This window comes from Microtus oregoni, unplaced genomic scaffold, assembly GCF_018167655.1.
Source record: "Microtus oregoni isolate MIOR12 unplaced genomic scaffold, Mior012 000000F_ref0000247, whole genome shotgun sequence".
In the NCBI taxonomy this organism is placed as follows: domain Eukaryota; kingdom Metazoa; phylum Chordata; class Mammalia; order Rodentia; family Cricetidae; genus Microtus; species Microtus oregoni.
In genome coordinates this window covers 85833505-85859267 of record NW_024543059.1, presented here as the reverse complement: position 1 = coordinate 85859267, position 25763 = coordinate 85833505, and the positions used below count along the sequence as shown (strand labels likewise).

At 41.1% G+C, this 25763-nt stretch overlaps 1 protein-coding gene across 3 annotated transcripts in view; it reads right to left on the bottom strand.

The window, feature by feature from the left end:
- The window catches only part of Slc35a3 (solute carrier family 35 member A3), a 42801-nt gene extending 17916 nt beyond the window's left edge, over positions 1-24885 (bottom strand). The window contains exons 1-2 of one of the 3 annotated variants that reach the window (XM_041654900.1): positions 24505-24885; positions 2530-2734 (exon numbers count right to left, since the gene is read on the bottom strand). In XM_041654900.1, the coding sequence (XP_041510834.1) occupies positions 2530-2716 (187 nt within the window). In that variant the 5' untranslated portion in view covers positions 2717-2734; positions 24505-24885. Of the gene's footprint in view, positions 1-2529; positions 2735-23306; positions 23439-24098; positions 24245-24504 lie in introns of those variants that run through there. The other 2 variants (XM_041654893.1, XM_041654906.1) reach the window with 2 other exon arrangements.
- Positions 24886-25763: the final 878 nt, after the last annotated feature.

Here is a 25763-nt window from a genome sequence, read left to right as displayed (position 1 = left end):
AGTTTAATCTAAAAATCATTCCTAAAACTGTGTTTGCCCTCTTTCCTGACCTTCATATAGATATGTGTGTATATATATATACATAAAACCAAGTCATGTTAAATGTTCAGCATTACTAGCAATTAGAGACGTGCAAGTCAAAACCACAATGAAAACCTCTTCATACCTACTAGAATGGCTATAAAGAAGGGTAGGCAGGGACTGGAGCACAACTCAGAGGACAGCCATTTGTCTGGTATACATGAGGTTGTAGGTTTGAACACACACACACAAAGAAAGAGTATAATAGGAAGAAAGAAGTGGTGTAAAAATGAGAAGTTCATACAATGCCAGCAAAAAATATAAAATGGAGGCCGGCAAGATGATCCAGTAGGTAGGTAAGGGAGCTTGCTGCCAAGCCTGACAACCTGAGTTCAAGCTGCAGGATCCACATGATAGAAGGAGAGAATGAAGTCCTACATGTGGTAACTCCTCTGGCCTCCACACTTGCACAATGGCACACACTCACACACACACCCTCACAATAAATAAAGAACGAAAAAATTAATAAAATAAAATAGAATGGTACAGATACTGTGGGAAAAGTTTAATAATTCCTTAAAAAGATTTTTAGGAAGATGACTCTACGGGTAATGGTACCTGCTACCAAACCTAATGACCTGCATTCAGTCCCTGGGATAGTCAAACAAAACAGATTCCCACAAGTTGTCCTTTGACCTACATACAGATGCCATGGTACATGCACACCCACCACATACATACATGCAGTACATTTCTTTTAAAAGATAAATGAAGAACAACCAGATGACAATGACCCAGCAATTCTGCTTTGGGGGAGGGAGGGTAAATATCTATCCCCCCAAAATGAAAGCAGAAACTCCAGATACTTGTATAGCTATTGTAGCATTAACCACTGTTCATCCCAACACGGTTTATGGTAGCCAAAAGGTATAAATAACTAGTGTCTATCAACATATGACTAAGAAAACAAAATGTGGTATATTATACAATGAAATAGTATAAAAAACAAAAATCTGACACATAAGCTTTGAAAATATGCCAGTGAATTAAGCCAGAAAAAGGAGAACACCATTATATAATCTACTTTATATGACATATCTAGAATAGATAAATTCAGAAGCAGAAAAGATGAATGCAGAATTACTATTTAATAGTCATAGACTTTCTTACTCAGCATACTGTGAAAGTTTTGGAAATAGTGATAGCCATACAACATTGTTAATATAAAATGCATTGTTGCAATGGGTAAATGTCACATACACATAGACATACACATGTGTATGCACACACATTATTGCAGCTTAAAAATTAAAGTCAGGTAACACACACCTATTAATCTAACACACAGAAGACTAAGAATGATGATCAAGAAATTGAGGCCAGCTTAAATACCATAACAAGGCACTGTCTCAAAAAAGAAAAAAATTCACAATTGAATCCCCCAAAAACCTGCCTGCAAAAGGCTAAGTTGAGGCTGGAATGTACCCCGAAGTGAGAGCAAGTGCTGAGCACATGCTCAGGACATGCAAAGCCCAACATTCAACCTCTACCACCAAAGAATAATTAACTGTACGGTTCATAAGTTATATCCCAATGAAACTCCTTTAAATGTACCAAATGAGTGACTCATTGTTTGGTTAGTCAATGGAACTAGAAAAAGTCTTTAGTAAAAAATTATTGTAGACTCTCTATAATTCAAAGAATTAGAGAACTTACTTTTTTTTTATTTAATAAACTATGACTGCAGTTGGATTCATATTCATAGCATTAACTAGGCATGGATCGTATTTCAGACTGAACAGGATGGCTTTGGTGCCAGGAGGTGGTGGTACATGTCTTTAATTCCAGCACTCAGGAGGCAGATGCAGGCAGATCTCTGTAAGTTAGAAGCCAGCCTGGTCTACAGAGCAAGTTCTAGAACAGCCAGAGCTACACAGAAAAACTCTATCCCCCGCCAAAAAAACAAAAAAACCCCACACACTAAACAAAAATAAAAACAAAACCAAAACAAACAAAAAACACTAGAATAGCTTTAGTACCAACCAAGTAAAATTGGTACTATTTCAATGTGTGTGTGTGTGTGTGTGTGTGTGTGTGTGTGTGTATGCATGAGTTGATGTTGCCTGTCTTCCTCAGTGACTCTTTTCCTTATTTCAGACATGGTCTCTTACCGAACTCAAGCTTGTCAATAGGTTCTTCAGGTCTTTCTATCTCTGTCTCCCAGTGTTGAAACTGCAAGCTCACACAGCCACACCCAGCTACTTATGTGGGGGCTGAAGGTCCAAACTCAGGTCCTCACACTCACATGGCAAGCATTTTACCAGCTAAGCCTTCTTCTTGGGCCCTGTGTTAATATTTTTTTTAATATTGAGATGTTTAGAGAATTTAAATAATGTCTGGAGAAATTAAATAATGCAAGAGATCAAATGTGCAGTTACAAATATATTCACAAATATATAAAAATTAAACTAATAAATTAAAAGCAAAGAAAACACCCTAGATACCTACTACTGTCTTTGTAGACTAAAAATATGCAAGCCATTATCTTCAAAAGTTCAGCCACAACCACTGCTGTAGACGACAGGTAACGAGGACCCTCCTCTTTTAAAGTCCTAGAATAACGCATTGTTAGAACCAAACTGGTAGTCTGAAACACCAAAATTCCCAAGGAAAGATACTTTAGGTTGGCAGACATTGTTTTCTCTTCATTTGTCTGAAAAACAAAATAAACAGGGCAAGTTAATCAGTATTCTGTATTTAAAATACAGAAACTACTATCCAACAAGAGATAGTGGTTCCAAACAAGATGATAGAAGCTTCCTCTAATCACAACAAAAAGCCTGGACCAAAGACAAAGGCACCTCCCAGAAAACTCAGGCTGAAAAAATATGGCAAGAAATGAGGCAGTATTGAATTCTTGGAGATTTTGGTTACCTGTGTTTTCTACCAAGTGCTACAGTGCCATATAATTAGGAACTGCCAACAGTGTAGAACAACAAACAGCAGAGGAAAACTCTGTTTCTCTAATCAAACGACTAAAGACAGTCATCCTAAAAACTGTTACCATTCCAGCTAAATACTGTATGAATTGTAGGGGAAAGCCTTGTTAACTCCCAGCACCTGAACCAATGAGAGCAGAGGTGGTGACTCCTCCCTTTCCCACTAGAATCTGCAGAGACTGTGAGTCTCCCTGTTGGCCATTCCTGCCACATACAAAGTGAGTATCAGCAAACAGAATTTCTACTCTTCCCCCAAGCTGCAATGAATAAAAAAGATTTAAGTAGGAGCCAGAGTTTCATAATATACAAGTGTTCAAGATACAACTCAAAATGAATATATTCATTATCAAAATCTTTAAAGGTCTGGCCTCTAGAGTTTCCTCTCAGGGTTCAAAAGAAAGACACTACAGAAAGTGAAAGGACTAAAATCTGGGGGTTAAAAACAAACCAACTCCTCACAACATATTCTTTCTAGCCATGTCTCTTTATTGCTCTCTTCCTTGTTCTCCTCTAGTCTAGTTCTTCTGTCCTGTCTATAATTTCTTAGCTCTAATTCTGTCTCAATTCTAATACCAATTATCTGCTACATTCTTCTTTCTCTTCCTCCTCCTCCTTTCTTCTTCTTTTCTTCTTCTTATCTCTGCTAATTTCTGGGATGCTTCTGCTCCAACTCCTGCTCCAACTTATGTTCTGTTCTTTTTATTCTTACCCAGTTATAAAGACCCACAAAATCTTGCAGGCATTGAGTAACCAGGCAGCCCTTGGTCCATTAGCACTTTTGTCAAATGTTAGCAAGCTCAAAGGCCTTTTAGATCTGAAGTTCACAGCATTTACTCTAAGCAGCTGAAACAAAGAGGAGACCCAAGCCTTTAAATGATCAGATCTAGGGCTTGATGTCTATCAGAGGCACCAGTGGAGGTTTGTCTTTCTCCAGGCTGTGGGGAGATGGTTAATTATTTTTCCCAAGAATAAGACACAAGCAGCAAATATCCTGAACTAAAGTCATCAATAAACTGGGTTAAGGTGAGTGTGAGGAGTTAGGAATCTTTTAATGCAAGGTTACTTTTATTATTTCTTATCTAGTTTCGTTGCTTTCTTATCTACAAATGAGGTAAAATCAAGGCACGCTTATTTTTTCTCTCTGAGCAGCTAATGTTTGGGGCATTTGGTAATTCTATGTCTGATGGAGGAAGGTCATTGGCTAATAAAGAAACTGCCTTGGCCCATTTTATTGGTTAGAACAAAGGTGGGTGGAGTAAACAGAACAGAATGCTGGGAGGAAGAGGAAGTGAGCTCAGACTCGACAGCTCTGCTCTCTGGAGCAGAGGCCATACTCCCCTCTCCCGGGCAGACGCCATGAAGCAAGCCGCCAGGTCAGACATGCTGAATCTTTCCCAGTTAAGACCGGTGCTACACAGTTTATTAGAGATGGATTGATCGGGATATCAGAATTAGCCAGTAAGGGCTGGAGCTAATGGGCCAAGCAGTGTTTAAAAGAATACAATTTGTGTGTTGTTATTTCTGGTGTAAAGCTAGCTGTGCAGGAGCCAGGTGGGACAAAAAGCAGGCCCTCATCTCCTACAACATATGTCCTTGAATATCTGGGAATGTCTTAAATGGAATACTTTTGCCTGGACCATAAACACTGACCAAATGCCTGCCAATAAAGATAACTGCAGAAAGGCAGATCTCTAAATTTACACTGAAGAAAAGAACAGAGACCTGGTAGTGGGAAGCAGGTTTCTTGATTGTGTGACTGTTTTCACACATAGCTAGGGGATATAATCAGCATACCCCAAATGCATTGGAGAAATTGTGCCCAGTAAATGATCAAATAGTGCTGAACTGTGGGAGATAAATTCTGAATTTGTAACAAAAGGAGTTAAGCTACAGTGAGAAACCTACAGCAAGAAACCGTCTCTTTATTCACAAGATGATAATTCCAACACGCATTGCATCTTGGCCTAACCTCCAGAGCCCTTGGCTTTGATGGGTAGACCTTGTGAAAGGAGGCTGATTAATTACTGAGTAATTCTGTGGCTCGTGGCAATTGTTCAAAAATCAAGACAAACCTTAACTTGGTTAAATGGCAACAATCAACAGATGACACAAAAAATAACCCAGATATTGGTGTCACAAGAATTTTAAGGAAGTTACCATAAAAATACAGCAACAAAATACTCAAGAGAACAGGCACTGCACCTTGCCTGGGTGGCACAATAGAGCCAGCCACAAAGTAGTGAGCATGGGAGAGATGTCCCCATTACTCATCTGTCGTGTGGCAGCTTATGGGGATGAGATGCCCTCATCATCACCTGAGGTAGGTGGGAAAGCTGGCCCTGAGGTCATAAGAATGTATGAGCTGTCCGTGTTCCCTACCAACTGCAACACTTGGGAAAGCAGGCCCTGCACCTCATCTGGACAACACAATAATCCTGTTGGTGGAGATGTGGTTGAGCCAGCCCCAAAGTTGCGAGAGCAACGCCTGAGGTAGGTAGGAGAGCTGACCCTTAGGTCATAAGAGCAGTTACTGGGTGGTGGTGGTGCATGCCTTTAATCTCAGCACTTGGGAGGCAGAGGCAGGCAGATTTCTGAGTTCAAGACCAGCCTGGTATACAAGAGCTAGTTCCAGGACAGGCTCCAAAGCTACAGAGAAACCCTGTCTAGAAAAACCAAAAAATAAAGAGCAGGAGAACTGTCCCTGCCCCTCATCAACTGTAACACTCAGGAGAATGGCTCCTATGCCATGCTTAGGTAACACAGTAGTGCTGGCTCTGAAGGGGTAGGTGTGAGAACCAACCCTGAGGACGTGAAAGAGGGAGAACTGGCCCTACCCCTTGCTAATCACTGCAAGAGGTGAACTAGCCAGGGCAGTGCTGCAGAGCCCACCCTGGTGGTGAGGATAAGGGAGAGCTAATGGGCTGACCAACCCTGCAACTACCCAGAACCAGGGTTATAAATTGACCCACACCAACATCCGCCCATCTGAGATCTACTGGAGCATGTAAAGAGACCAGACCTGCAGACCCAAGGCTGCAGGATCTCCACAACACAGGGTAACAACAGGATAACCAAGAAGAGTTCCAGTAAGGACCCAGCATCGATAGTGTAGCAGAAACCAGAGGCTTCGAACCAGACCAATGACTCTTTGCAATGAACACTTACAAGTAAAGATATATGGATAAAAGAGTTTACTGTGTGATTCATTGTGTCACACTTCAGCTTGCATGACAATATTCAATTTTCTTTTTCTTTATTTCTTTTTCCTCTTAGATATTAGTTTATTTTATTTTGGGAATAAGGTTGCAAGGGCAGAGGGTGGATATGAAGGGACAGGGCAATAAATGTGATGGAGATGAATAATGTGAAAGACACAAAGAATAAAAAATATAGTAACAAGAAATTATTAAACTTTTAAAAATAATATTAAAGTCATAAAGACAAAAAATAGAATAGTTTTCATGCACTTTTACCCAGGTTCCCTAATAACAACAGCCACGGTCCTTCTACTCCAATAAAATATGTCAACATTGCTCCAAGAGACTTTTACTAGTATTATCATTATTTCTTTTAAATATGATTTGGGTAACGCCAGGAATTGAACCTACACCTTCACACATATGGAGATCGCTATCTTTCTCTAAGCAACAATCCAGTCCCAATAGACTCACCTTAAATGTAAAACCAGAAATATGTTCAAAAGTAAAAGGACTAGGCCGTCATAGTCCTTTGATACCTAGAGTCCCAGCTATTTGAGAGACGAAGCTAGGGAGATCACTTAAGACCAGTCTGGGCAACTTAGTGAAGTCCAGTCTCACAAAAAAGGAAAAAGAAAGGGATTCGTTGAAGGGAAGAAAGAGGAGTAGGAAAGAGAGATGGGCAGGAAGGAAAAAGATACCAGGAGAAAATTATGACAAAAATGGACTTATATTAATATCAAGCAAAAGTTTATATAAAAATTACTCCTAGACTGGAAGAATATTTCATAGTAGTAAAAGAGTGAAGTGTTTACCTAAATTGTTCTATTATTAATAAAAATTTGGGAGTTAAACAATGGAGTACAAACCTGATAGATCAAGAAAGCAACAGAGGAACGACTGGCTGACTTTCTTTCTCCACCTTCAGAGATTGAAAAGGCTGCAAATCTCTCCAAATTTCCCCCTATCTCTTCCTGTGCCTCTCTATCTGGGCCAGCCAAAATCTCTAAGGCTAATTCTGGTTAGGTAGTTGTGGACTCCACCCTTGATTCAAAGTTTAACTTCATTAACTGTCTTGGAGCATCACTGTGCAATCAAACATCCCACAACAAAAGGGTCAATAGACCAACAAGTTATAGCCATTATAAAGGTATATGTACCCCATTATGGTAGCTTCAAACACATAAAACAAAATGAACAGAAATAAAGGAAAAATCATAGATAAATCCAGTCATAACTAAAAATATTTAACTACTTTTCTAAAAAAAATGAGAATAAAAAATCAGTAAAGATCTAGAAGGCTTCAACAATTCTATAAACCACCATAACTACAGAAACATGGAGACAGTTCACTCAGATCTTCCAACAAACAGCTTAGGCATAGTTGTTGCCAGTGTTTTGCACCCAAGGTCTTCTTATACCTTTTGCCTGAGATTGATCTAAAGATATAATTCCAAATAAAATCCCTATAGCCTTCTGTGGTGAACCAAACAAGAATGGCCCCCATAGGTTCATGTATTTAAATGTTTAGTCAGCAGGGAGTAGCACTGTTTAAAAAGGATTAGGAGGTGTGGCCTTGTTAGAGGAAGTGTCAGGGCTTTGAGGTTTCAAAAGGCCAAGCCAGGCTCAGTGTCACCTGCCCCCCTCCATTAGCATGTGGCTCTCAACTACTCCAGCACCAGGCCTGCCCACAAGCTTCCATGCTCCCTGCCATGATGATCATGAGCTAAACCTCTGAAACTGTAAGCAAGCCCTCCAATTAAATGCTTTCTCTTATAAGAGTTGTCTTGATCATAGTGTCTCTTCACAGCATAGAACAATGACTAAGATACCTTCTTCTTTACTAGAAACTAGAAAGCTGATTTCTTTCTTTTTTTCTTCTTTTCCTTTTTGGTAATACTTTTTAAGTTGTCAGTTTCAGGACCTGACTTTTTTGCTCGGGATTGTCTCAAAGTCTTGGATTCAAGTGACTCTCCTGCCTTAGCCTTTGAAGCAAATGGAGCCACAAGTCATATGCTGCCAAGATGCACATGCATATATGAAGGACTGGGCAATGAAAACAATTTGGAAAGAGCAGGTTGAGGGAGTTAAATAGAATCCTGAGCTTTCATACTTATTAGAAAGCTACAGAAAAGTGCCATCATAAGACAGAAGTACAGAGCAATGGAGTACAGTCCAGAATGCTGGAATCAAAGGCATGAACTATTATGCCAGACAGAAACCTATTCTTTTTTGGGGTGGGGCTGGAGGAGTAGGAGGTTCGAGAGAGGGTTTCTCTGTTTAACAGTCCTGGCTATCCTGGAACTCTCTTTGTAGACCAGGCTGGCCTTGAACTCAGAGATCTGCCTGTCTCTGCCTTTAAAGGTGTGTGCCACCACTGCTCGGCTCAGAAACCTATCTTTAAAAAGATTAACATTTATTTTGCCTGTATATATGTATTGCACCACGTGTGTGCCTGGTGCCCATGAAGCTCAGAAAAGGGTGTGCAATCCCCAGCAACTGCAATTAGTTGGCTGTGAGCTATCATGTGAGTGCTGGGAACTGAACCCAGGTCTTTTGCAATAGTAATATTTTGGACAACCGAGCTATCTTTCTAGCCCCTTAAAAATGCTGTCATTATTATTTTATGTGTATGAGTGTTTGCCTGCATGCACGTCTGTATGCCATATTCGTGAAGTACCTACACCATCCAGAAGAAAGCAGTGGATCCTCTGGAACTGGAGTCACAAACTGTTGTAAGCTACTACGTGGGTGCTTAGACTAGAACCCAGGTCCTCTCAAGAGCTGCCAGTGCTCTTAACCAATGAGCCATCTCTCCAGCTCTGAGAAAACTATTCTTGAAGGCAAAAGTGCTGTTTACAAAATTTGGCAATTGGGGCTGGAGAGATGGCTCAGAGGTTAAGAGCACTGACTGCTCTTCCAGAGGTCCTGAGTTCAATTCCCAGCAACCACATGGTGGTTCACAGCCATCTATAATGAGATCTGGTGCCCTCTTCTGGCATACAAGCATACATAGAAGGAATGCTGTATATATAATACATAAATAAATCTTTAAAAAAAAAAATTTGGCAATTCAAACCCACTTCTAAATATACTCCAAACATGAACAAATGCCAAATTATAAGCATAAAATTTTAATAATGAAAAACATGTTTACCACTAAATATACATACATAAATCACTAGAGATATTATCATAAATATTTTATTTGAATTTCAGAGACAAAACTTAATATAATTCTTTGCTATACAAATGAATCACCTTGCAGGAACAAATACAGAGACTTCTTTATTAACCCCTCTGCCTCACTTCTGTAAATCCTTAATAGCAAAAAAAAAAAAAAGTCCTAATTTGCAATGCAAAGATAGCATGTTGTAGGTCATTCATACTTGAAAACAACATCTACTTTAACCTCCTCATGTTAAAAGTGAAAAATAAATAAATATGTATATTTATGTATATATACACCTATGTGTATCAATAATTATTTATATATTGGGCTTATATCCAGAATATATATTATGTAATTTATAAAGAGAATTGTTACAATGTAGAAAAACAGACAAAAATCAATTTAAAAATTGTCAAAAGATATTTCACCAATAATAAAGACAAATGAACCAAGAAAGAATAGATGTCTGGCTTCGCAGACATTAAAGAAATAAAAAGTAAAGCCACAATAAGCTATACTTATTAAACTGCCAACACTTGGGAAGTGGAAAGTAACTGGACAGCATTTTAGAAGTGGGTCATGCTTTATAAACTATCTAAGATAACTGGTTTTCATTTTAAAAATGAGTAAAATAGGCCGGGCGGTGGTGGCGCATGCCTTTAATCCCAGCACTTGGGAGGCAGAGGCAGGCGGATCTCTGTGAGTTCGAGACCAGCCTGGTCTACAAGAGCTAGTTCCAGGACAGGCTCCAAAACCACAGAGAAACCCTGTCTCAAAAAAGAAAAAAAAAATGAGTAAAATAATGAAGTATGAAAATTTGTTCATGGTCACATAATTAGATATTAGAGAAACCAGCTCATGTAATTAATAGCCTTCTTGGTTCATAGTACACGCTACGGTAAAATGCTAGTGCACGATGGTGCTTTTCTCTCTACAAAGAAAGAAAGTTGCCAGCCACCACAGAAAATGTCTAAGAGTGATTTCAAATATGTTCAAAGAAGTCAGTTAGTACTTATTCTGTGCTACCAAGAATATTACTACACGGATTTTAACAACTATGTTCCCATTTATTAGCAAATGAAAATGTAAAAGGTTCAGTTTCTGGCCAGGCATGGTAGTACATGCAAGTAATCCCAGCACTTGGGGGTAAGTGGCAGGAGATCACCACAAATTGAAGACCAGCTGGTTTGCATAGCGTTCCAGGCCACCCAGGGACACAGTTAAATACTGTCTCAATAAACAAAGAAGTTTCCAAGTCAGTATGTACTTTCATAACTTTGCTTTTCCATTCCCAAACTTCTGTGTACACACTCTCAAATGCAGGGCTTAGGCGTGTTTCAGTCTCTCCCTTTTAAACCACAGTGACGTGATGGAAATCATGTAGCTCCTACCTCTCAAATCCTTCCTGTCCTCTGGGCAGTAAATGTTTCTAGTTTGGTTAGGCTCTCTTTTAGAACTCCCCTTCGTTTTTGTTTGGACTGATCAAATTCAGGTCCTGACATACCAGGTCAGATCCAAGCCCTCATCAATAAATCTTGCACTTGCTTATAAATTGTCATATTTCATCTAAATAGCTGAGTACATTTAATATTTATAAAGTTGAGTTTATTACTTCTAAATCTCTTGAAGGAAAATATGCATTACTGGTCTAAATTCCATTCATTTAGATTCAATGAGTTCAGATGGTGGCTTGACCAGAACTTTCTTTTTGAACAGAATTTTCTTTTTGAACAAACATTTTGAACAAAAATTTATTGACATATTTCAAATTCAAAGAGATTCTCAGTAATTATTATTTAATAGTCTTCGGGGGGGGGGGAATGGAAGCCTAGAGACACAGCTAAGTGGCACAAGCACTTGCCTAGCGTATTTACATGAGGCCTTAGGTTTGATTCAGAGGAGTGAAAAAAAAAAGAAAAAGAAAGAAAAAAAATCAATAGATTACATGCTTACACAATGTTGTCAAAAATGTAATAAACTCATGACATGGTAGCATATATCCCAGCATCCAGGAGGCTGAGGCAGGAAGATCAAATATAAGGACTGTCTAGGCTACACAGCAAGATGTTATTCCAAAAAAAAAAAACAAAACCAACATACACTCTAAAAGACTAAGTATTAAAAATATGCTGAAATTTTCTTTCTATTGTAAAAACAAAAACTTGATTTTAGATTAGCACAATATAATAGTCTATTAAAAATCAGAACACAACAGATTACGCATGAAGACACAAGCTCGATGAGTGGTACATGCCTACAACCTCAGCACTCAAGAATCTGAGGCAGGAGAATGGCTGCACAGTGAGCTGGAGGCCAGTATGGGCTGTAAAGTAAAACCATGCCTTATAACACACAAGCACATGTATACATAGGGTTATGCAAATCTAAGTTCACATCAGCTACTAGCCCAAAACAACTACTGATGGAAAAGCAGACCTTTTAAGGCTTTCCTAAATAAATGAACAGAAAAAGCAAAGACATTTGAAAATGTTAAGCTCAGTCACTATTTTTTTGTTCACCATCTTCCATGTAGATAAACCTGTACTGTGTACTAATGACAAAATTCACCACAGCTCATGAGTTATCTAACACTGGATTTGTATCTCTTCTAGCTGACTCAAGAGTATAAATAGGAGTGAAATTTTGCAGATATAAGAGTTAGGAGCACTTGCTGCTATTGGAGAGGACTTTGGTTCCGTTTCCAACACTCACATGGCAGTTCACAATGCCAGTTTCAGAGGATCTGCTTCTCTCTTCGGCACCCTCAGACAGCAGGCACGCACATGGTATACACACATACATGCAGGCAAACATTCATACATATTAAAATAGAAATATTTTAAGTATATATGGTATGCAAAAAAATACAAGTAATTCTGCTCTTGAAATACATAATAACTGGGGAAAATTAAAAAAAATGTTCTTATAAGAGAAGGAAATGAAGTAATTAATGATACTGATATGATCAACTTTGATTCTATAACTGAAAAGTATGTTATTATAGCTCAATTTTAGGAGGGTTATTGCTGTTGTTTTATTATTATTTGCGTTTTTCGAGCCAGGGTTTCTGTGTAGCCCTGGTTGTCCTGGAACTTGATATATAAGATCAGACTCAGGCTAGTCTCAAACTCAACCTGCCTCTGCCTCCCAAGTGCTGGGATTAAAACAGCACACCAACATGCTTTAATTTACTTTTTATTATTTTTAAGTATATGTATGTGTTTGTGAGTAGTGCAGGTACGCACAGAAGCCAGAGGCACCAGATTCCCCTGGGGCTGAAGTTACAGGTAAGGTTTGAACAACCTTTGTGGGTGCTCGGAATTGAACTCTGGTCCTCAGGAAAAACAGTCTATGCTCTTAAAGGCTAAGCCATCTCTCTATTCCCTGTTGTTTTCAGACAGGTCTCACCATATAGACTAGGCTGACCTCTAACTTGAAGCAATCCTCTGCTTCTGTTGGGATTACAGATGTACGTCCTGTGCTGATTTATGCTTAGATACATAAAAGGTCAATAACCCCCTTTTTTAAAGTAACATGGGGCTGATTGGTGGTAGTACTCTCCTTTAACCCCTTTGCTTTCCTGGTCTCCGCGGGAACGGTGGTTCTGTAAGTCTATTTCTCCATTAAAGCTGTATATATATTTTTACAATCTGTCTGCATTCATTTACGCCGTTACACCAAGCAAAACTTGGTTTTGCTATGCTGTATCCAGAACCTAAGTCCTTGCACATGCTAGTCAAGAATCTTCCACTAAGCCACATCCTCAGTAGACATTTTGGCCTACAAGTTCCTAGTATATTCTAAATTAAACAGCTTTTCACTGTTTCTCACTGCCCTTTCTTCCCCCAAGGTGTTCCGTGTCTGTTTAAACAAGACACTATCACTGGTGTGAGTTACAGGTCTGTCAATTTTTAACTTGTTCTTTCATACACTACAGAGTTTTCATTATTATATTCAAGCAAAATTGCAATCAAATATTTCTTTAGCTATACAAATACAAAACCTATTTCATGCCAACTTACAGATAAAACTTATTCAGCATCCAGTGATACAGAAAACAATGTGGCCTAACAACAGAAGCTTTCCCCTTGCATTGTGTGGCCATGCGTCAGTGAACTAACTCCACACGCTCCCTGTACTATCTCCTGCCCTGCACTATTCTGCACTGTCACTTTGCCCCTTGCTCATTTCCCCACACTAAAGACAAGGGTTAAAGGAACCCTCCAAAGAACAGAACATAATGGAAAAGCCAGGTAGTACCAAGACACACCAACTACTATGAAAAATTCAAAACTAAGGAGACAAGAATTTAAAAACATAAACAAGTCTCAACCGTCCAGATTGGAATAAGCCTTCAGATATATAAGTCACACTTAGTATGGTCAGACACTGTCATTAGCACTGGGTACACAGTAAAAATCAAAACATTCTAAACTATGTTTCTGCAAGGGCCTTATTCGTTACCAGGGAAGATACACCCAAACAATTCAAGATATAGGAGAAAGGAAGGAAGAAGGGAGAGAGGGAGAAAGGGGAAGAGAGGAAAGAAATGAAAACTATATATGAACTGCTACAGCAGGAAAAGGAAATATAGGGTAAAAATGAAAGAGAGAGAAGCTATGTCAACTTAGATAAGCTCCAAAGATCCCCCCAAAGCCTTTCTGTATGCGGTCGTGTTATAACCAGGTAAGAGGTAGGTGTGAATTAAGAGACTTTAACTGAAGACTGCCAGGGTTAATGTAGGGAGAATTAGGGAGATGGTTGGATGGGTAGTGTTTACCACTAAGCCTGACAACCTGAGTTCAACCCCTGGAACTTCACATCATGAAAAGGGAGAATCAGCTCCTGACAGCTGTCCTGACTTCTACATATGTGCCACACTAAATAAACACAAAACAAATAACTAATTTAAAGTTGTTTAACCTAGTACCAACAGGTTCCAGTGTCTCCTCACTCTTCCTTGCTCTAGGTCAGCCCTTCTTCCCACTGGGCAGCAGTGGCCTCAGCCTCCATCAGACTCTAAGCCTCCTTGCAAAGGTGGCAGTGCTCCATAAATTTTTCACCAGCTTTAGTCATGTTCCTACTCTGATGGCAGGATTGCAGACATGTGACTTTCTAGAGTTCTTTGGAAACTCTGACTTGTCCAGTCTACACCTGTGTTACCATGGCCACTGAGCAGGTTTGAAATTAATTCTCTTCTTCTTTCACCTTTATTTTCCTTGTTACTATTCTAAATGTCCTACCCCATAACACAAGGATTCTCTTTTCCCAACCAAGCCCTAGCTGGCACAGTAATTGAGAACAAATGTGGCCTTAACTCTTCCTCAGAAGTACAAGAATCATAATGACAGGAATCTGGAATTACTTTTCCCATCTGACCAGGTTAACAGGAATGGAGATGCTGGTAGTTTGTCATGCAGAGGGAAAAGTTCGCTACATCTTCCATTACAGAAGCTGCATGATGAAGGACTGGCTAACCAACCACTGTACTGGCAACAGGAGCACAAGAGCTTTCAGTGGTAGCTTCTAAGTAGCTACAAAACTTGGAGATAATAAAACTGGGCCCCAAATTCACAGCCCAAGAGCCAGACAGAATCAGAAAACTTCTACCACTGTCCTGGAACAAAACCATGCTTCATTTAGCAAACGTGGCATTTCTAAAAAACAAATTCAGTCTGGTCCTATGGGAGGCTGAAATAAAGGCAGATTGAATTTAAAGCCTTACAGATCTCAGGGTCCTATATTCTGCTTACTTTTATAAACTCTGTATTTCAGTCATCCGAACTTGTACTAGGCTGACTACCCCCAATACCACATTCTGGTCTCTGGAACCTACATTTGTTTCATTACGGGGAGAAGGTTATGGAAAGAGTACCCTTTTTATGGTCAAATGCAAGTGAAATTAACACTCTTGAAGCTAGGATGATGGGTCAAGCCTATAATCCCAACAACTGGGAAGTGGTGCGGGGCATCAGGAAGAGTTCAAGGTCTTCTTTGCCATGGAGTGCATTTGAGACCAGTCTGGAATGCATGAGACCCTTGTCTCAAGAAACAAATCAAAAAAAAATTAAGAAATTAGCAATATTAAGATAGGCCAAGTGTGTATACTTGTATCCCAGCATTTGGCAGACAGGCAAGAGATCACTTCAAGTTCAAGGCCAGCCTGGTCTATTTTCACTCTGGAAGACTTGTTTCAGGCCTCCCAGAGCTTCGGAGTGAGACCCATCAACTCCAAAAAAGTGGACATAAGAGAATAATACACAAGGATCTAGTACACAGCACAGTGAATAATATTGTTTCTTTTTTAAAAATGTTCAAAACTACCTTATTTTTAGCAGAGTAGCATCTTAAAAATGCTTACAGGATTCTACTAGATATTCAATATTGTTACTCTTCCTTTTACGGTTAAGAGGCCGAGAGAAAAATAGACAACAAAATTGTTACGTGGACAAAGACTGCTTCACTCTTTCCCTACAAGCCAAGGTCAGGAAAATGCAGCAGTTCAGTGTGAAGGGAGAACACAGGAAGAAATGGAAGGTTTTGCAAAGCCCAAGCCCTGCAATCAGCATGCCATTCAGCAATACCTTTACGTCTGGACCCAGGGATGGCACTGCCCTACAGGACTGACATGAACTGCTACGCAAATGACTGCATGTTTTCCATGAGCTCACAAGTCAAAGATGGATTTCCCATCCAGTGGCCAGAGGCAATGGGATCGTTCTGTGGATGGCAGGCTACACACAGAAGCTTGTTCTTAGCTCTCTTCCCTGTTGCAGTAATGCAAAATTTTATTTTATTTTTTTCAGATTAAAAAAAAAAACAGTAAAAAATGCCTGGCAGTGGTGGCACAGAGCCTTTAATTCCAGCAGCGGCAGGGGGAATCTATGTAAGTTCGAGTCCAGCCTGGTCTACTGAGTGAGATCCAGAATAGTCAGGGATACACAGGGAAAACCTGTCTCAAAGAAAACAGACAAGTTAAGAGTTCTGTCCTGCAGCACTGTGCCCTGCTTCCCCACTGCAGCGGCACCTGGTGACAGTTTACAGTTCTTTTTTTTTTTTTTTTTTTTTTTTTTTTTTTTGGTTTTTCGAGAAAGGGTTTCTCTGTGGTTTTGGAGCCTGTCCTGGAACTAGCTCTTGTAGACCAGGCTGGTCTCGAACTCACAGAGATCCGCCTGCCTCTGCCTCCCGAGTGCTGGGATTAAAGGCGTGTGCCACCACCGCCCGGCCAGTTTACAGTTCTTAGCCTCTAAGCTAACTGATGACTCGGGTAGTTCACCACCACTAGCTTACATGTGCCTGCTTCTCCCTCTCTGTGAGGGAGACAGAATGTCCAGATGGAGAACAGTAAAGTGGGCATGAACTTTAGATGCAGCATTGAAAGGGGTTTTTGTTTGTTTGTTTTTTTTAGTAAATTTTTATTTTATGTATATGTGTATGTACTTGAATGTATGTCAGTGCACCATGTGGATGCAGGAGCCTGTGGAGGTCAGAAGAGGCATCAGGTCCCAGGTAACTCAACTTTCTGACAGTTTTGACCTGTCATGGGAGTGGTAAAAACCAAACCTGGATCCTCCACAAAAGCATCAAGTGCTCTAAACCACTGAGTCGTCTCTCCAGGCAGTCTTTGTCAAAGTGCCATTGAGAGAGTCCCACAACTTACTGTGCTATCCAATGAAAGAGAAGACAGTCACGGACAATTGCTAGGGTGAGGATGAGTCCAGTCCCCAGATTTCCTGCCCACCCAGTATGTGTACACACTTCTGCCCTGCTATCAATTTAAAAAGTCTCCCGAGACAGAGAAATCAGTCTGGGGATCCATAGAAAACACAGTTCTCTGCTTATATTTTTTTCTTTGAAAAATTTGCTGAAAATAACCCTCAAGGATAGCACCCCTCCAAATACACACAAATTATCACCAGTACAATGATGAGTATGTTAAGTAAATCATTCCCTGATATACATAAAATCATTATGCTATATACCCTGTATAGACAATTTCTATTTGTTAAAACAAAATGCATTTTTAAATGAAAAAAATAGTTGAAACAGTGATGCATGGCTATAATTTACTCAGTCGACTGAGGCAGGAAGTTTACAAGATCAAAGATAGACTACAGTGAGATCTTAGGCCAAGCAGACAATAAGAAGGAACAGGAGATTTGAAGGTGCTAGTCTTCAGAAATGGAATCCTGCAGACACAAGCCAAGGAATGCTGGTCGTCACCAGCAACTGAAGAGGCAAAGAATGCACACTTGCCTAGGGCCACTGGAGGGAGCAAAGTCCTGCCAACATTGACTTTGGATTTCAGGCCTCTGGGAAGAGAATGAACTCTTGTCTTAAATTACCAAACTGTGTGTTAATTTTTACAGCAGCCACAGAAAAATTCATGTAGGAATTTAAACCTGATATTTTTAAAAACCAATTAACTTTTCAATCAAATTAGGAAGAAAGTTCTTAATGTTAGGGAAGCTGGTAAGAATTAAGTTTGGGGAATGTGTGTGCGTGTGCATGCAGTATAATTTAGTGTTAAAATGTGTGCTTACCATGAATAAGGCTCTGGGTTTGATCCACGTCACAAAAATGCACATAGACATGCATACAGATGTACAGAAAACAAGTAAATTTCAGTACTTAAAAGGAACTGATCCAGCTAGGGTGATGGCATCCACACACCTTTTATCCTAACACTCAGAAGGCAGAGACAAGCAGATCTCTTTGAATTCAAGGCCAGCCTAATCTACACAGTGAGTTCCAGGACAGCCGTGGGTACTTAGAGAGACACTGTCTTAAAAAACAAATAGACAAAACCCCACAAAAAACAAAAATAGGGGAAGTAGAAAAAGAGAAGATCTCCTGAGTAAATTGAGAGCATGGGGACCTTGGGAGAGGGTTGTAGGGGAGGGGAGAGGCAAAGATGGGAGCAGAGAAAAATGTAGAACTCAATAAAAATCAATAAAAAAAATGCGTTAAAACTTTTTTTAAAAAAAAAAAGACAGAGGCAGGAGGATCTCTGTGAATCTGAGACCTTCCTGATCTACATATGGAGTTCCAAGACAGTCAGAACTAAATAGTCCCTGTCTCAAAAAATAAAATAAAATAAAAATGAATCAGTCAGTTATCAGGAAAATTGGGGTACATAGATTCTCTGCATTTCATATTGGTTCAATAAACACTTTAAAGAAATGCAGACTTTGTGGTGCACCAATACATCCTGCCACTATGATGAGCAAGAAAGGGAAGCTGAGCAGTTCAAATGCTGTGGATAGTGGCAGAACTGGAGACTGCAGCTCAGTGAGGAACAGGCTGAGGCAAGTGGCCTGTGCTGCAGGCCACGTCTTGTCTATGTCTAGGTCCTCCATGGTCCTACAGCAGCCAGGGTCTGTATGGATGCTCTTGGTCCATATTACCAAAAGTCGTGCAAAAGCCTATGGTCTGTGCTGTCACCTGAAGCCATGCTGATGTCCAAGGGCCCTGCTGTGTCCTTGCTGGCCCTCAACACGGCCACAGCAGGAGAACTGATCCTACCCCTCTCTAGCTACCAAAGATGGTACCCTCAGTGACATGGGCCAAGGAGAGCTGGCCCCAATGGCATGGACTTTGGAGAGCTGACCCTGGTGGCCTGGGTTTGGGAGAAGTGGCTGAACCATAACCACAGGATCTCCATGACTGGGGCGACAGCAGGATAGCTGAGAGGAGTGTCAGTGAGGGTCCAGTATTGATGGCATAGCAGAAGCCACCTGAAGCAGACCATTGCAATGAACATTTGCAAGCAAAGCTGTTTATGTAAAATGGTATACTGTATGACACACCACAGCGCCTAATGCCACTAGACAAACAAATATGTGATGGACACATGGGAAAGAAGGAGGAGCAAAGTGGTACACATATGGCGGAACTGGAGACAAGTGAGATGCTTTTTTTTTTCAATTTCAGTTTTAATTTTTTTATTTCATTTTGTGGGGTTACAAGGGTGGAGGGCAGACATGAAAGGACTGGGAAATGAGTGGGATCAGGGTACATGTGAAATTCCCAAAGAATCAATAAAAAAAAAATTGTTAAAAAAAAAAACAAGTCTGGTGGTAGTGGTGGTGCACATCTTTAATCCCAGCATTCTGGAGGCTGAGACAGGTAGATCTCTGTGAGTTCAAGGCTAGCCTGGTCTACGGAGTAAGTTTCAGGACAGCCAAGGCTACACAACTACACACACAAAAAAACAAAACCCTAACTTGAAAAATAAAAAGAAAAAAGAAAGAAAGAAAGAGAGAGAGAGGGAGGGAGGGAGGAAGGAAGGAAGGAAGGAAAGAAGGAAGGAAGGAAGGAAGAAAGGAAGGAGCTTAGTATGGTGGCACATGCCTTTGGAGGCAGAGGCAGGTGGATCTTGGTGAGTTCGAGGCCAGCCTGATCTACAAAGTGAATTCCAGGAGAGTTAGAGCTGTTATACAAAGAAACCCTGTCTTGAAAAAAAACAAAACAAAATAGAATTATTCATTTCCATAGGATCAGAGAAACTTTACCAATGTTACAAAGTGATTCTTTACCACTTATTCTATATTTTTTTAGTCACACTAGAGATAGAACCCAGAACCTCACCATGCTCAGCAAACACCCTCACGCTCTACTGTACCAATCAATTTGTTTAACTGGCCACTATCAAAATGCAAGACACCACGCAGATGCTCTACCAGTCTCAGAGGCTTAGACGTACTATAATCTGATATGCTTAAACTCATCCTAACTTACCCTCCATTCAGCAGGTGGCTTAAGAAAACATACATTTAACCACATCCCTTCCTTATTTGTAAAGTCCAACTGACACCTTACCAAACAGAGCTACACTGCTCCTCATAACCCGGTCCTACCTAAATTTCCTGTCATAAACTACTGCCTATCTCAAACTATTCATTCCTTTGTGTACTTTTTGAACAAATATTTGTCTTTTTAAAAAGCCTTCCTGGAAGACTTAGGAAACGTCACTAAGAGATGATAGTATCTGAGTCCTGTAATTATAGACCTACAAGCAAAGAAGGGAGTGTTTCTCTCTTCCCTCTCCTTGGTAGTCCTGGGAGCTACTGTAAGCTAAGCACATGATCTACCACTGGACTATCCCCCAGTCCTCCAGCACACCTAGCGCTTGCCCCTGCCCTCTTGTCTTACAAGAGCACTCATGAATTTTATCCAGCACACATTATGCCAGTGACTTCTGAAACTAGAATATAATCAGTTTCTCTAGTTGTCTACCCAGAACTGTTGTTCATCAACCACACAGGTTAGAGGATACATCTCGCTGGGTGGTGGTGGCGCACACCTTTAATGTCGGCACTGGGAGGCAGAGGCAGGCGGACCTCTGTGAGTTCAAGGCCAGCCTGGTCTACAAGAGCTAGTTTCAGGACAGGCTCCAAAACCACAGAGAAATCCTGTCTCAAAAAAAAAAAAAAAACAAATGAAAAACCACCAAAAAAAAAAAAAAAAAGATACATCACATCTCAAATGGAAACAAAGCAGAAAGATTAAGGAAGTGACCATGTATCTGTCCTAGGTTGGGCAACATGATAGAAATTTTCTTAGTGTTGTATTCCCTGACTCCCTCATCAGCAGCCCCTGTCACATTAGGCATTTGCTCAGTGTTAAGATTTATCAAAGGCCTAGACAATATCCTTAGTTCTGAAATCCTCCATAAAGAATCACCTCTTTGTGAATTAAGTCTTCCTTAAGAGCTCTGGAACAGCCGGGTGGTGGTGGCGCACGCCTTTAATCCCAGCACTCGGGAGGCAGAAGCAGGCGGATCTCTGTGAGTTCGAGACCAGCCTGGTCTACAAGAGCTAGTTCCAGGACAGGCTCCAAAACCACAGAGAAACCCTGTCTCAAAAAACCAAAAAAAAAAAAAAAAAAAAAAGAGCTCTGGAACATTCAGAGTTGAGGATGGTAACAAGTCTTCCTATACACAGAAGATAAAGGTTCTCACGTTTTCTAATAACTACAACTTCAGCATCTATAACATGTCAGATTTCTTGCTAGTCACTACACACCGATTTGTTTATTTAAATATAATTTAATTTGAAAAGAAGGTGTCATTTCTTTTTCACTTTAAGAAAGTGAGATTAGGGGGCTGGAGAGATGGCTCAGTGACTAAGAAACTGACCCCTCCTCCTTAGGACTCAAGTTCAATTCCTACTACACACATGGCAGCAGCTCACACTGTCAGTAACTCTAACTCCAAGGGATCCAAAGACCTCTTTTGGCCTCAGAGAGCATTGGATACAAGTGGTGCACAGACATAAATGCAGGTAAAACTTAGGTACATGAAGTGCTAAGATAATAATACTATTAGTAATAATACTAATAAAAATTCCAGTTACAGGAGATCTGATGACCTTTCCTGGCTTCTGCATACAACTGGTACAGAGGCACATCTAGGCAAAACATCCATATGCACAAAATAAAAATACCCACTGAGTTATCTCACTGGCTCCAGAAAAAAATCTTATCCAACTTTTAAGGAGAAAAAAACAGAGTAGATATAAAGTCATATGTAAATCTTTTTTGTGGAATGAACTTGCTTCTTAGGCTTTTATCTGACCTAAAGTTTCAATTTTAGATTAACTCTAATTAATTTCTACCGCATTGCCGAATCTAGAAGACAGTCACTTATCTTCATTTTTTTTTTTTTCAGTTTGGTTTGGTTTGTTTTCATTTGAAATAGTAGCTTCTATGTGGTTGATAAATAGTTCTGGGCAAACAACTATAGAAGCTGCTTAATATTCTAGCTTCAAAAGTCACTGCCATAAATACCAACAGCAAAACACATTTTAAAATGATGACTAAAAATATATAACAGGGCTGGAGAGATGGTCCAGGTTTTAAGAGCACTGACTGCTTTTTCAGAGGACTAGGGCTCAATTCCTACCACTGGTGGTATACAACCATCTGTAATTCCAGTCCCAGAAGATCCAGAACCTTCTTCTGGCCTCTGAGGGTATTATATGCACATGGTACACATACATACATTCAAGCAAAACACATATAGAAAATAAATGTTTAAAAACAGCTTTTAAAAAATAAATTTTAAAATTATAATATAGACACACATGTATACATACATATATAAACATATATGTTTGTGTGTATAAACATAGCAGGCCTAGTGCAAAAGTGTGCTCTGAATGATATACAACCCTATACCCATCCCTGACAAGTCTAAAAAAAAGAAAGAATACACACACCACTCTTTCATTATTGGAGAATTATACTCTTTCATTAATGGAGATAATTACGTTGAATAGATTTAGAATACACTTGCTGTTTTTAGAACTGAAATCTAATACCAAGCAACCAATTCACATTGATCTGAACTTTGGGGGAAAACCCATGAAGTTATTTAATGTCAAGTAGGAATTCACCTTTCAAAAATTTTAAAGAAAAGAAGCTATTACTGAATCATAACATGAGGCTTTTAACATAAATTATTTCCATTGATTCTCTTACCTGTCCACATTAACTCAGGATTTAAATTCTTTAAAAGGCACATGTTTAAATACACATTATATCCATTTCAAACACAAATGAAGTAGGACCTAGAGCAAATTACTTGGCCTGTGTAATCTTCAATATCCATCTATAAAATGGAACAATAATCACCCTGCTTTAGAGATAATTAGGATCCAATGGAAGACTGCCACAAGTTAGAGGCTATCCTGGGATACTTATTAAGTTTCAGGCCAGCCAGGAGGACTATGATATGAACAACCCTATCTCAAACTAAACAAATAAAACTTAAAAACATACAACGTGCGCTGGATAAAGTAACTTTAGGGGGTAAGTCACGCAAGGGTTTAAATTTTGAAGGGTTTTTAATGACTGCCTAAATTATTTAAAAATCTATTATGGGCTAGGGGTATTTCTTAATAGGAAAGCACTTACCTAGCATGCAGTATGCCCTACGTTCCATCTGCAGGACCACTAAATAAATAAATGGTCGCTGAGTATTTCCCAGAGAAGTGCCAGAGAACGGCATTAAATTTCCGGCTTTAAAAAGCGATTACAAAGAACTGAAGTTACAGCTCAGCGATATGAAGGCTTGCCCAATATTCCCACGGGGTTCACCTCGCCTTGCCCCGCCCCGCCCCGCCCCGCATCACGTACCAACACCGGGGAGAGAGGACAGGCCTGAGAGGGCGCGTACGCATGCGCGTGCAATCAGGACAGGGGTTGTGAGGCAGACAGGCTAAAAGCTACAAGTTCCCTTTGGAAGTTATTAGAATCTGGAAGAGGCCAAAAAATAGAGGCAACCACAGTAGGGGGGTAAAATAAAGGAAAGGAAGTTAGTCAGAAATGTAAACTAGAATTCATTTGAAAGGAAACAACTTGAGTTAGTAGCAATGGCATTAAGACGCCCACGTGAGAAACACCCAAACATCACCTACAACTACCAAACGAAGTGCCTATACAGACTCAACTCTGGTGTTTAAATGTTACATTTAATAGAATATAAGAAGGGACACGCTCCTCAAAAGAAACAAAATATAAGTGGCTTGTTACAGAAAGATCCATTACTACATTTAATACCCCTTAATTCATTTGAACGAGCAGAAACTTTGGTTGGCTTAAGTTGAAACCGTGTGTGTACACACACACACACACACACACACACACACACATACACACACACACACACACCCTCTCAGACACCAATCGCCCTCGCTCGAACCTTACCACGGGCACCCTGTCCATCTCCTGAAGTCCCTGTAGCTTCTTGAGCACCGTGTCCTCGCCCGGCAGACCCATCCCTACCGCAGGTGCGGAGGGGGCTCCAGCGAAGGCCACGGGAGGACTGGCCGCCATCCTGGCCCCCTGGGCACTTGGCCCGCCAGTCTGGAGCTTGCGGGCACATCGCCTGCCACACCCCTCTCCTCTGGACCTTTTCCTCCTCCACCCAGAACGTTCCAGCACGTCCGGGCCGGAGGTACAAGGCTCCCCTTCATCTGCACCCTCTGAACGAGCGCAGCCGCTCTCAGCTGCGGTCCAGGTGGCCCGGGAACCTCAGCCGCCCCCCACGCCACCTCAGCCCGCAGCCTCCAGCCTCGGCGCCCGCCACCCCCCGCCAGAACCCTCCGCTCACCCGCCGTGCGGCTCGGCCAGCTGCTCGCACAGGAGCCCCGGACTCCGCGACGCCGGGCGCCCCAGGCTGCCGAGCCCGCCGGCTTCGCCGCGCCCGCTGACCCGCAGCGCCGCCGGCTCCCGCCGTCTCTGTCGCCGCAGCCGCCTCGGTGCGGCCCAGGCGTTTCCGGGTTCCCGCGGTCCCGTCCGCCAAAGGCTCCGGCTTCCGCCTCGGCCCAGGCAAACGCCGTTCCCGGCTCGGCTCGGGCGGCCCCAGCTTCGCGCTTTACTGGCCGCGTCCCTGAGGGGACCACACCGGGACAGCCCCGTGACAGCCTCACGGTCGCGGGACCGTGATAGGAAGGGTGACCCTGCCGACAGCCCGGCTGCAGAAAGTGGCAGGATGACCCGTAATTTAAGGAAGGGCAAAGTCCTTTGGGCCAAAGAACCCTGATAGAGAACAGGGAGGCGGATCTTGGCTCCTAAAAATGACCACCAGTGAGTTGAAAACAAGATTATCTCTGGTGCAGGTTACCAACCTTCGTCTAGGAACCTGCTTGTTTGGTTGGAAATGACCCCCTTCCCCCACTCGGACAGCTCTGGAGAGTCTCGGGAATCCAAAATGGGCTCAATGTCACTAAATAGGACAAAGGTGCAGACAGAGAGAGACCACCTTATGGGAGAGCCTTTTACTTATTCCTGTCTGCAAGGATCTCAAATACACTACTTTTTAAAACCTTCTAATTTATGTAGCCTCTGCTGGCGGTGGGCAGGTTGAAATGTAATATTCTGGGTCCGGTTTGATCATCGGATATGGCAGATTTATTATCCCTTTCCTGTGAATACAATGCTCCTAGAATTAAGCTTATGCTTCTTTATATTGCAAATGATTAAAACCATGACTTAGGGGAGAACAGTTATGAAACAACCAAGAGAAAAATGAAATTAGATGACTTAGCATAGAATACCTCCCTTTAAATCTTCGTGTCATCCGGTCTTCAGAAAACTTCTGGATGATGGCATGCAAACTAGACTTTGGTATTTACTAGGTCTGAATCTAAAAGGCCCGCTAAGGTTCATCATCTGGTAAAGGCTGGTTGCCAACGAATGAGCTTCAGGCTGGGAAAAAGGGAGTGGATAGCGAAGGTTCTGGCCGGAGCCACTGATGTATTAAAAATTTGAAGGTATTATTAGGAAATAGAGTACATTGTGGAACAGGCCTGTTTGGAAGTGGGTCACTGACCTTGAGGGTGTATCTTACCCAGGCCTCTCCTCAGGGGC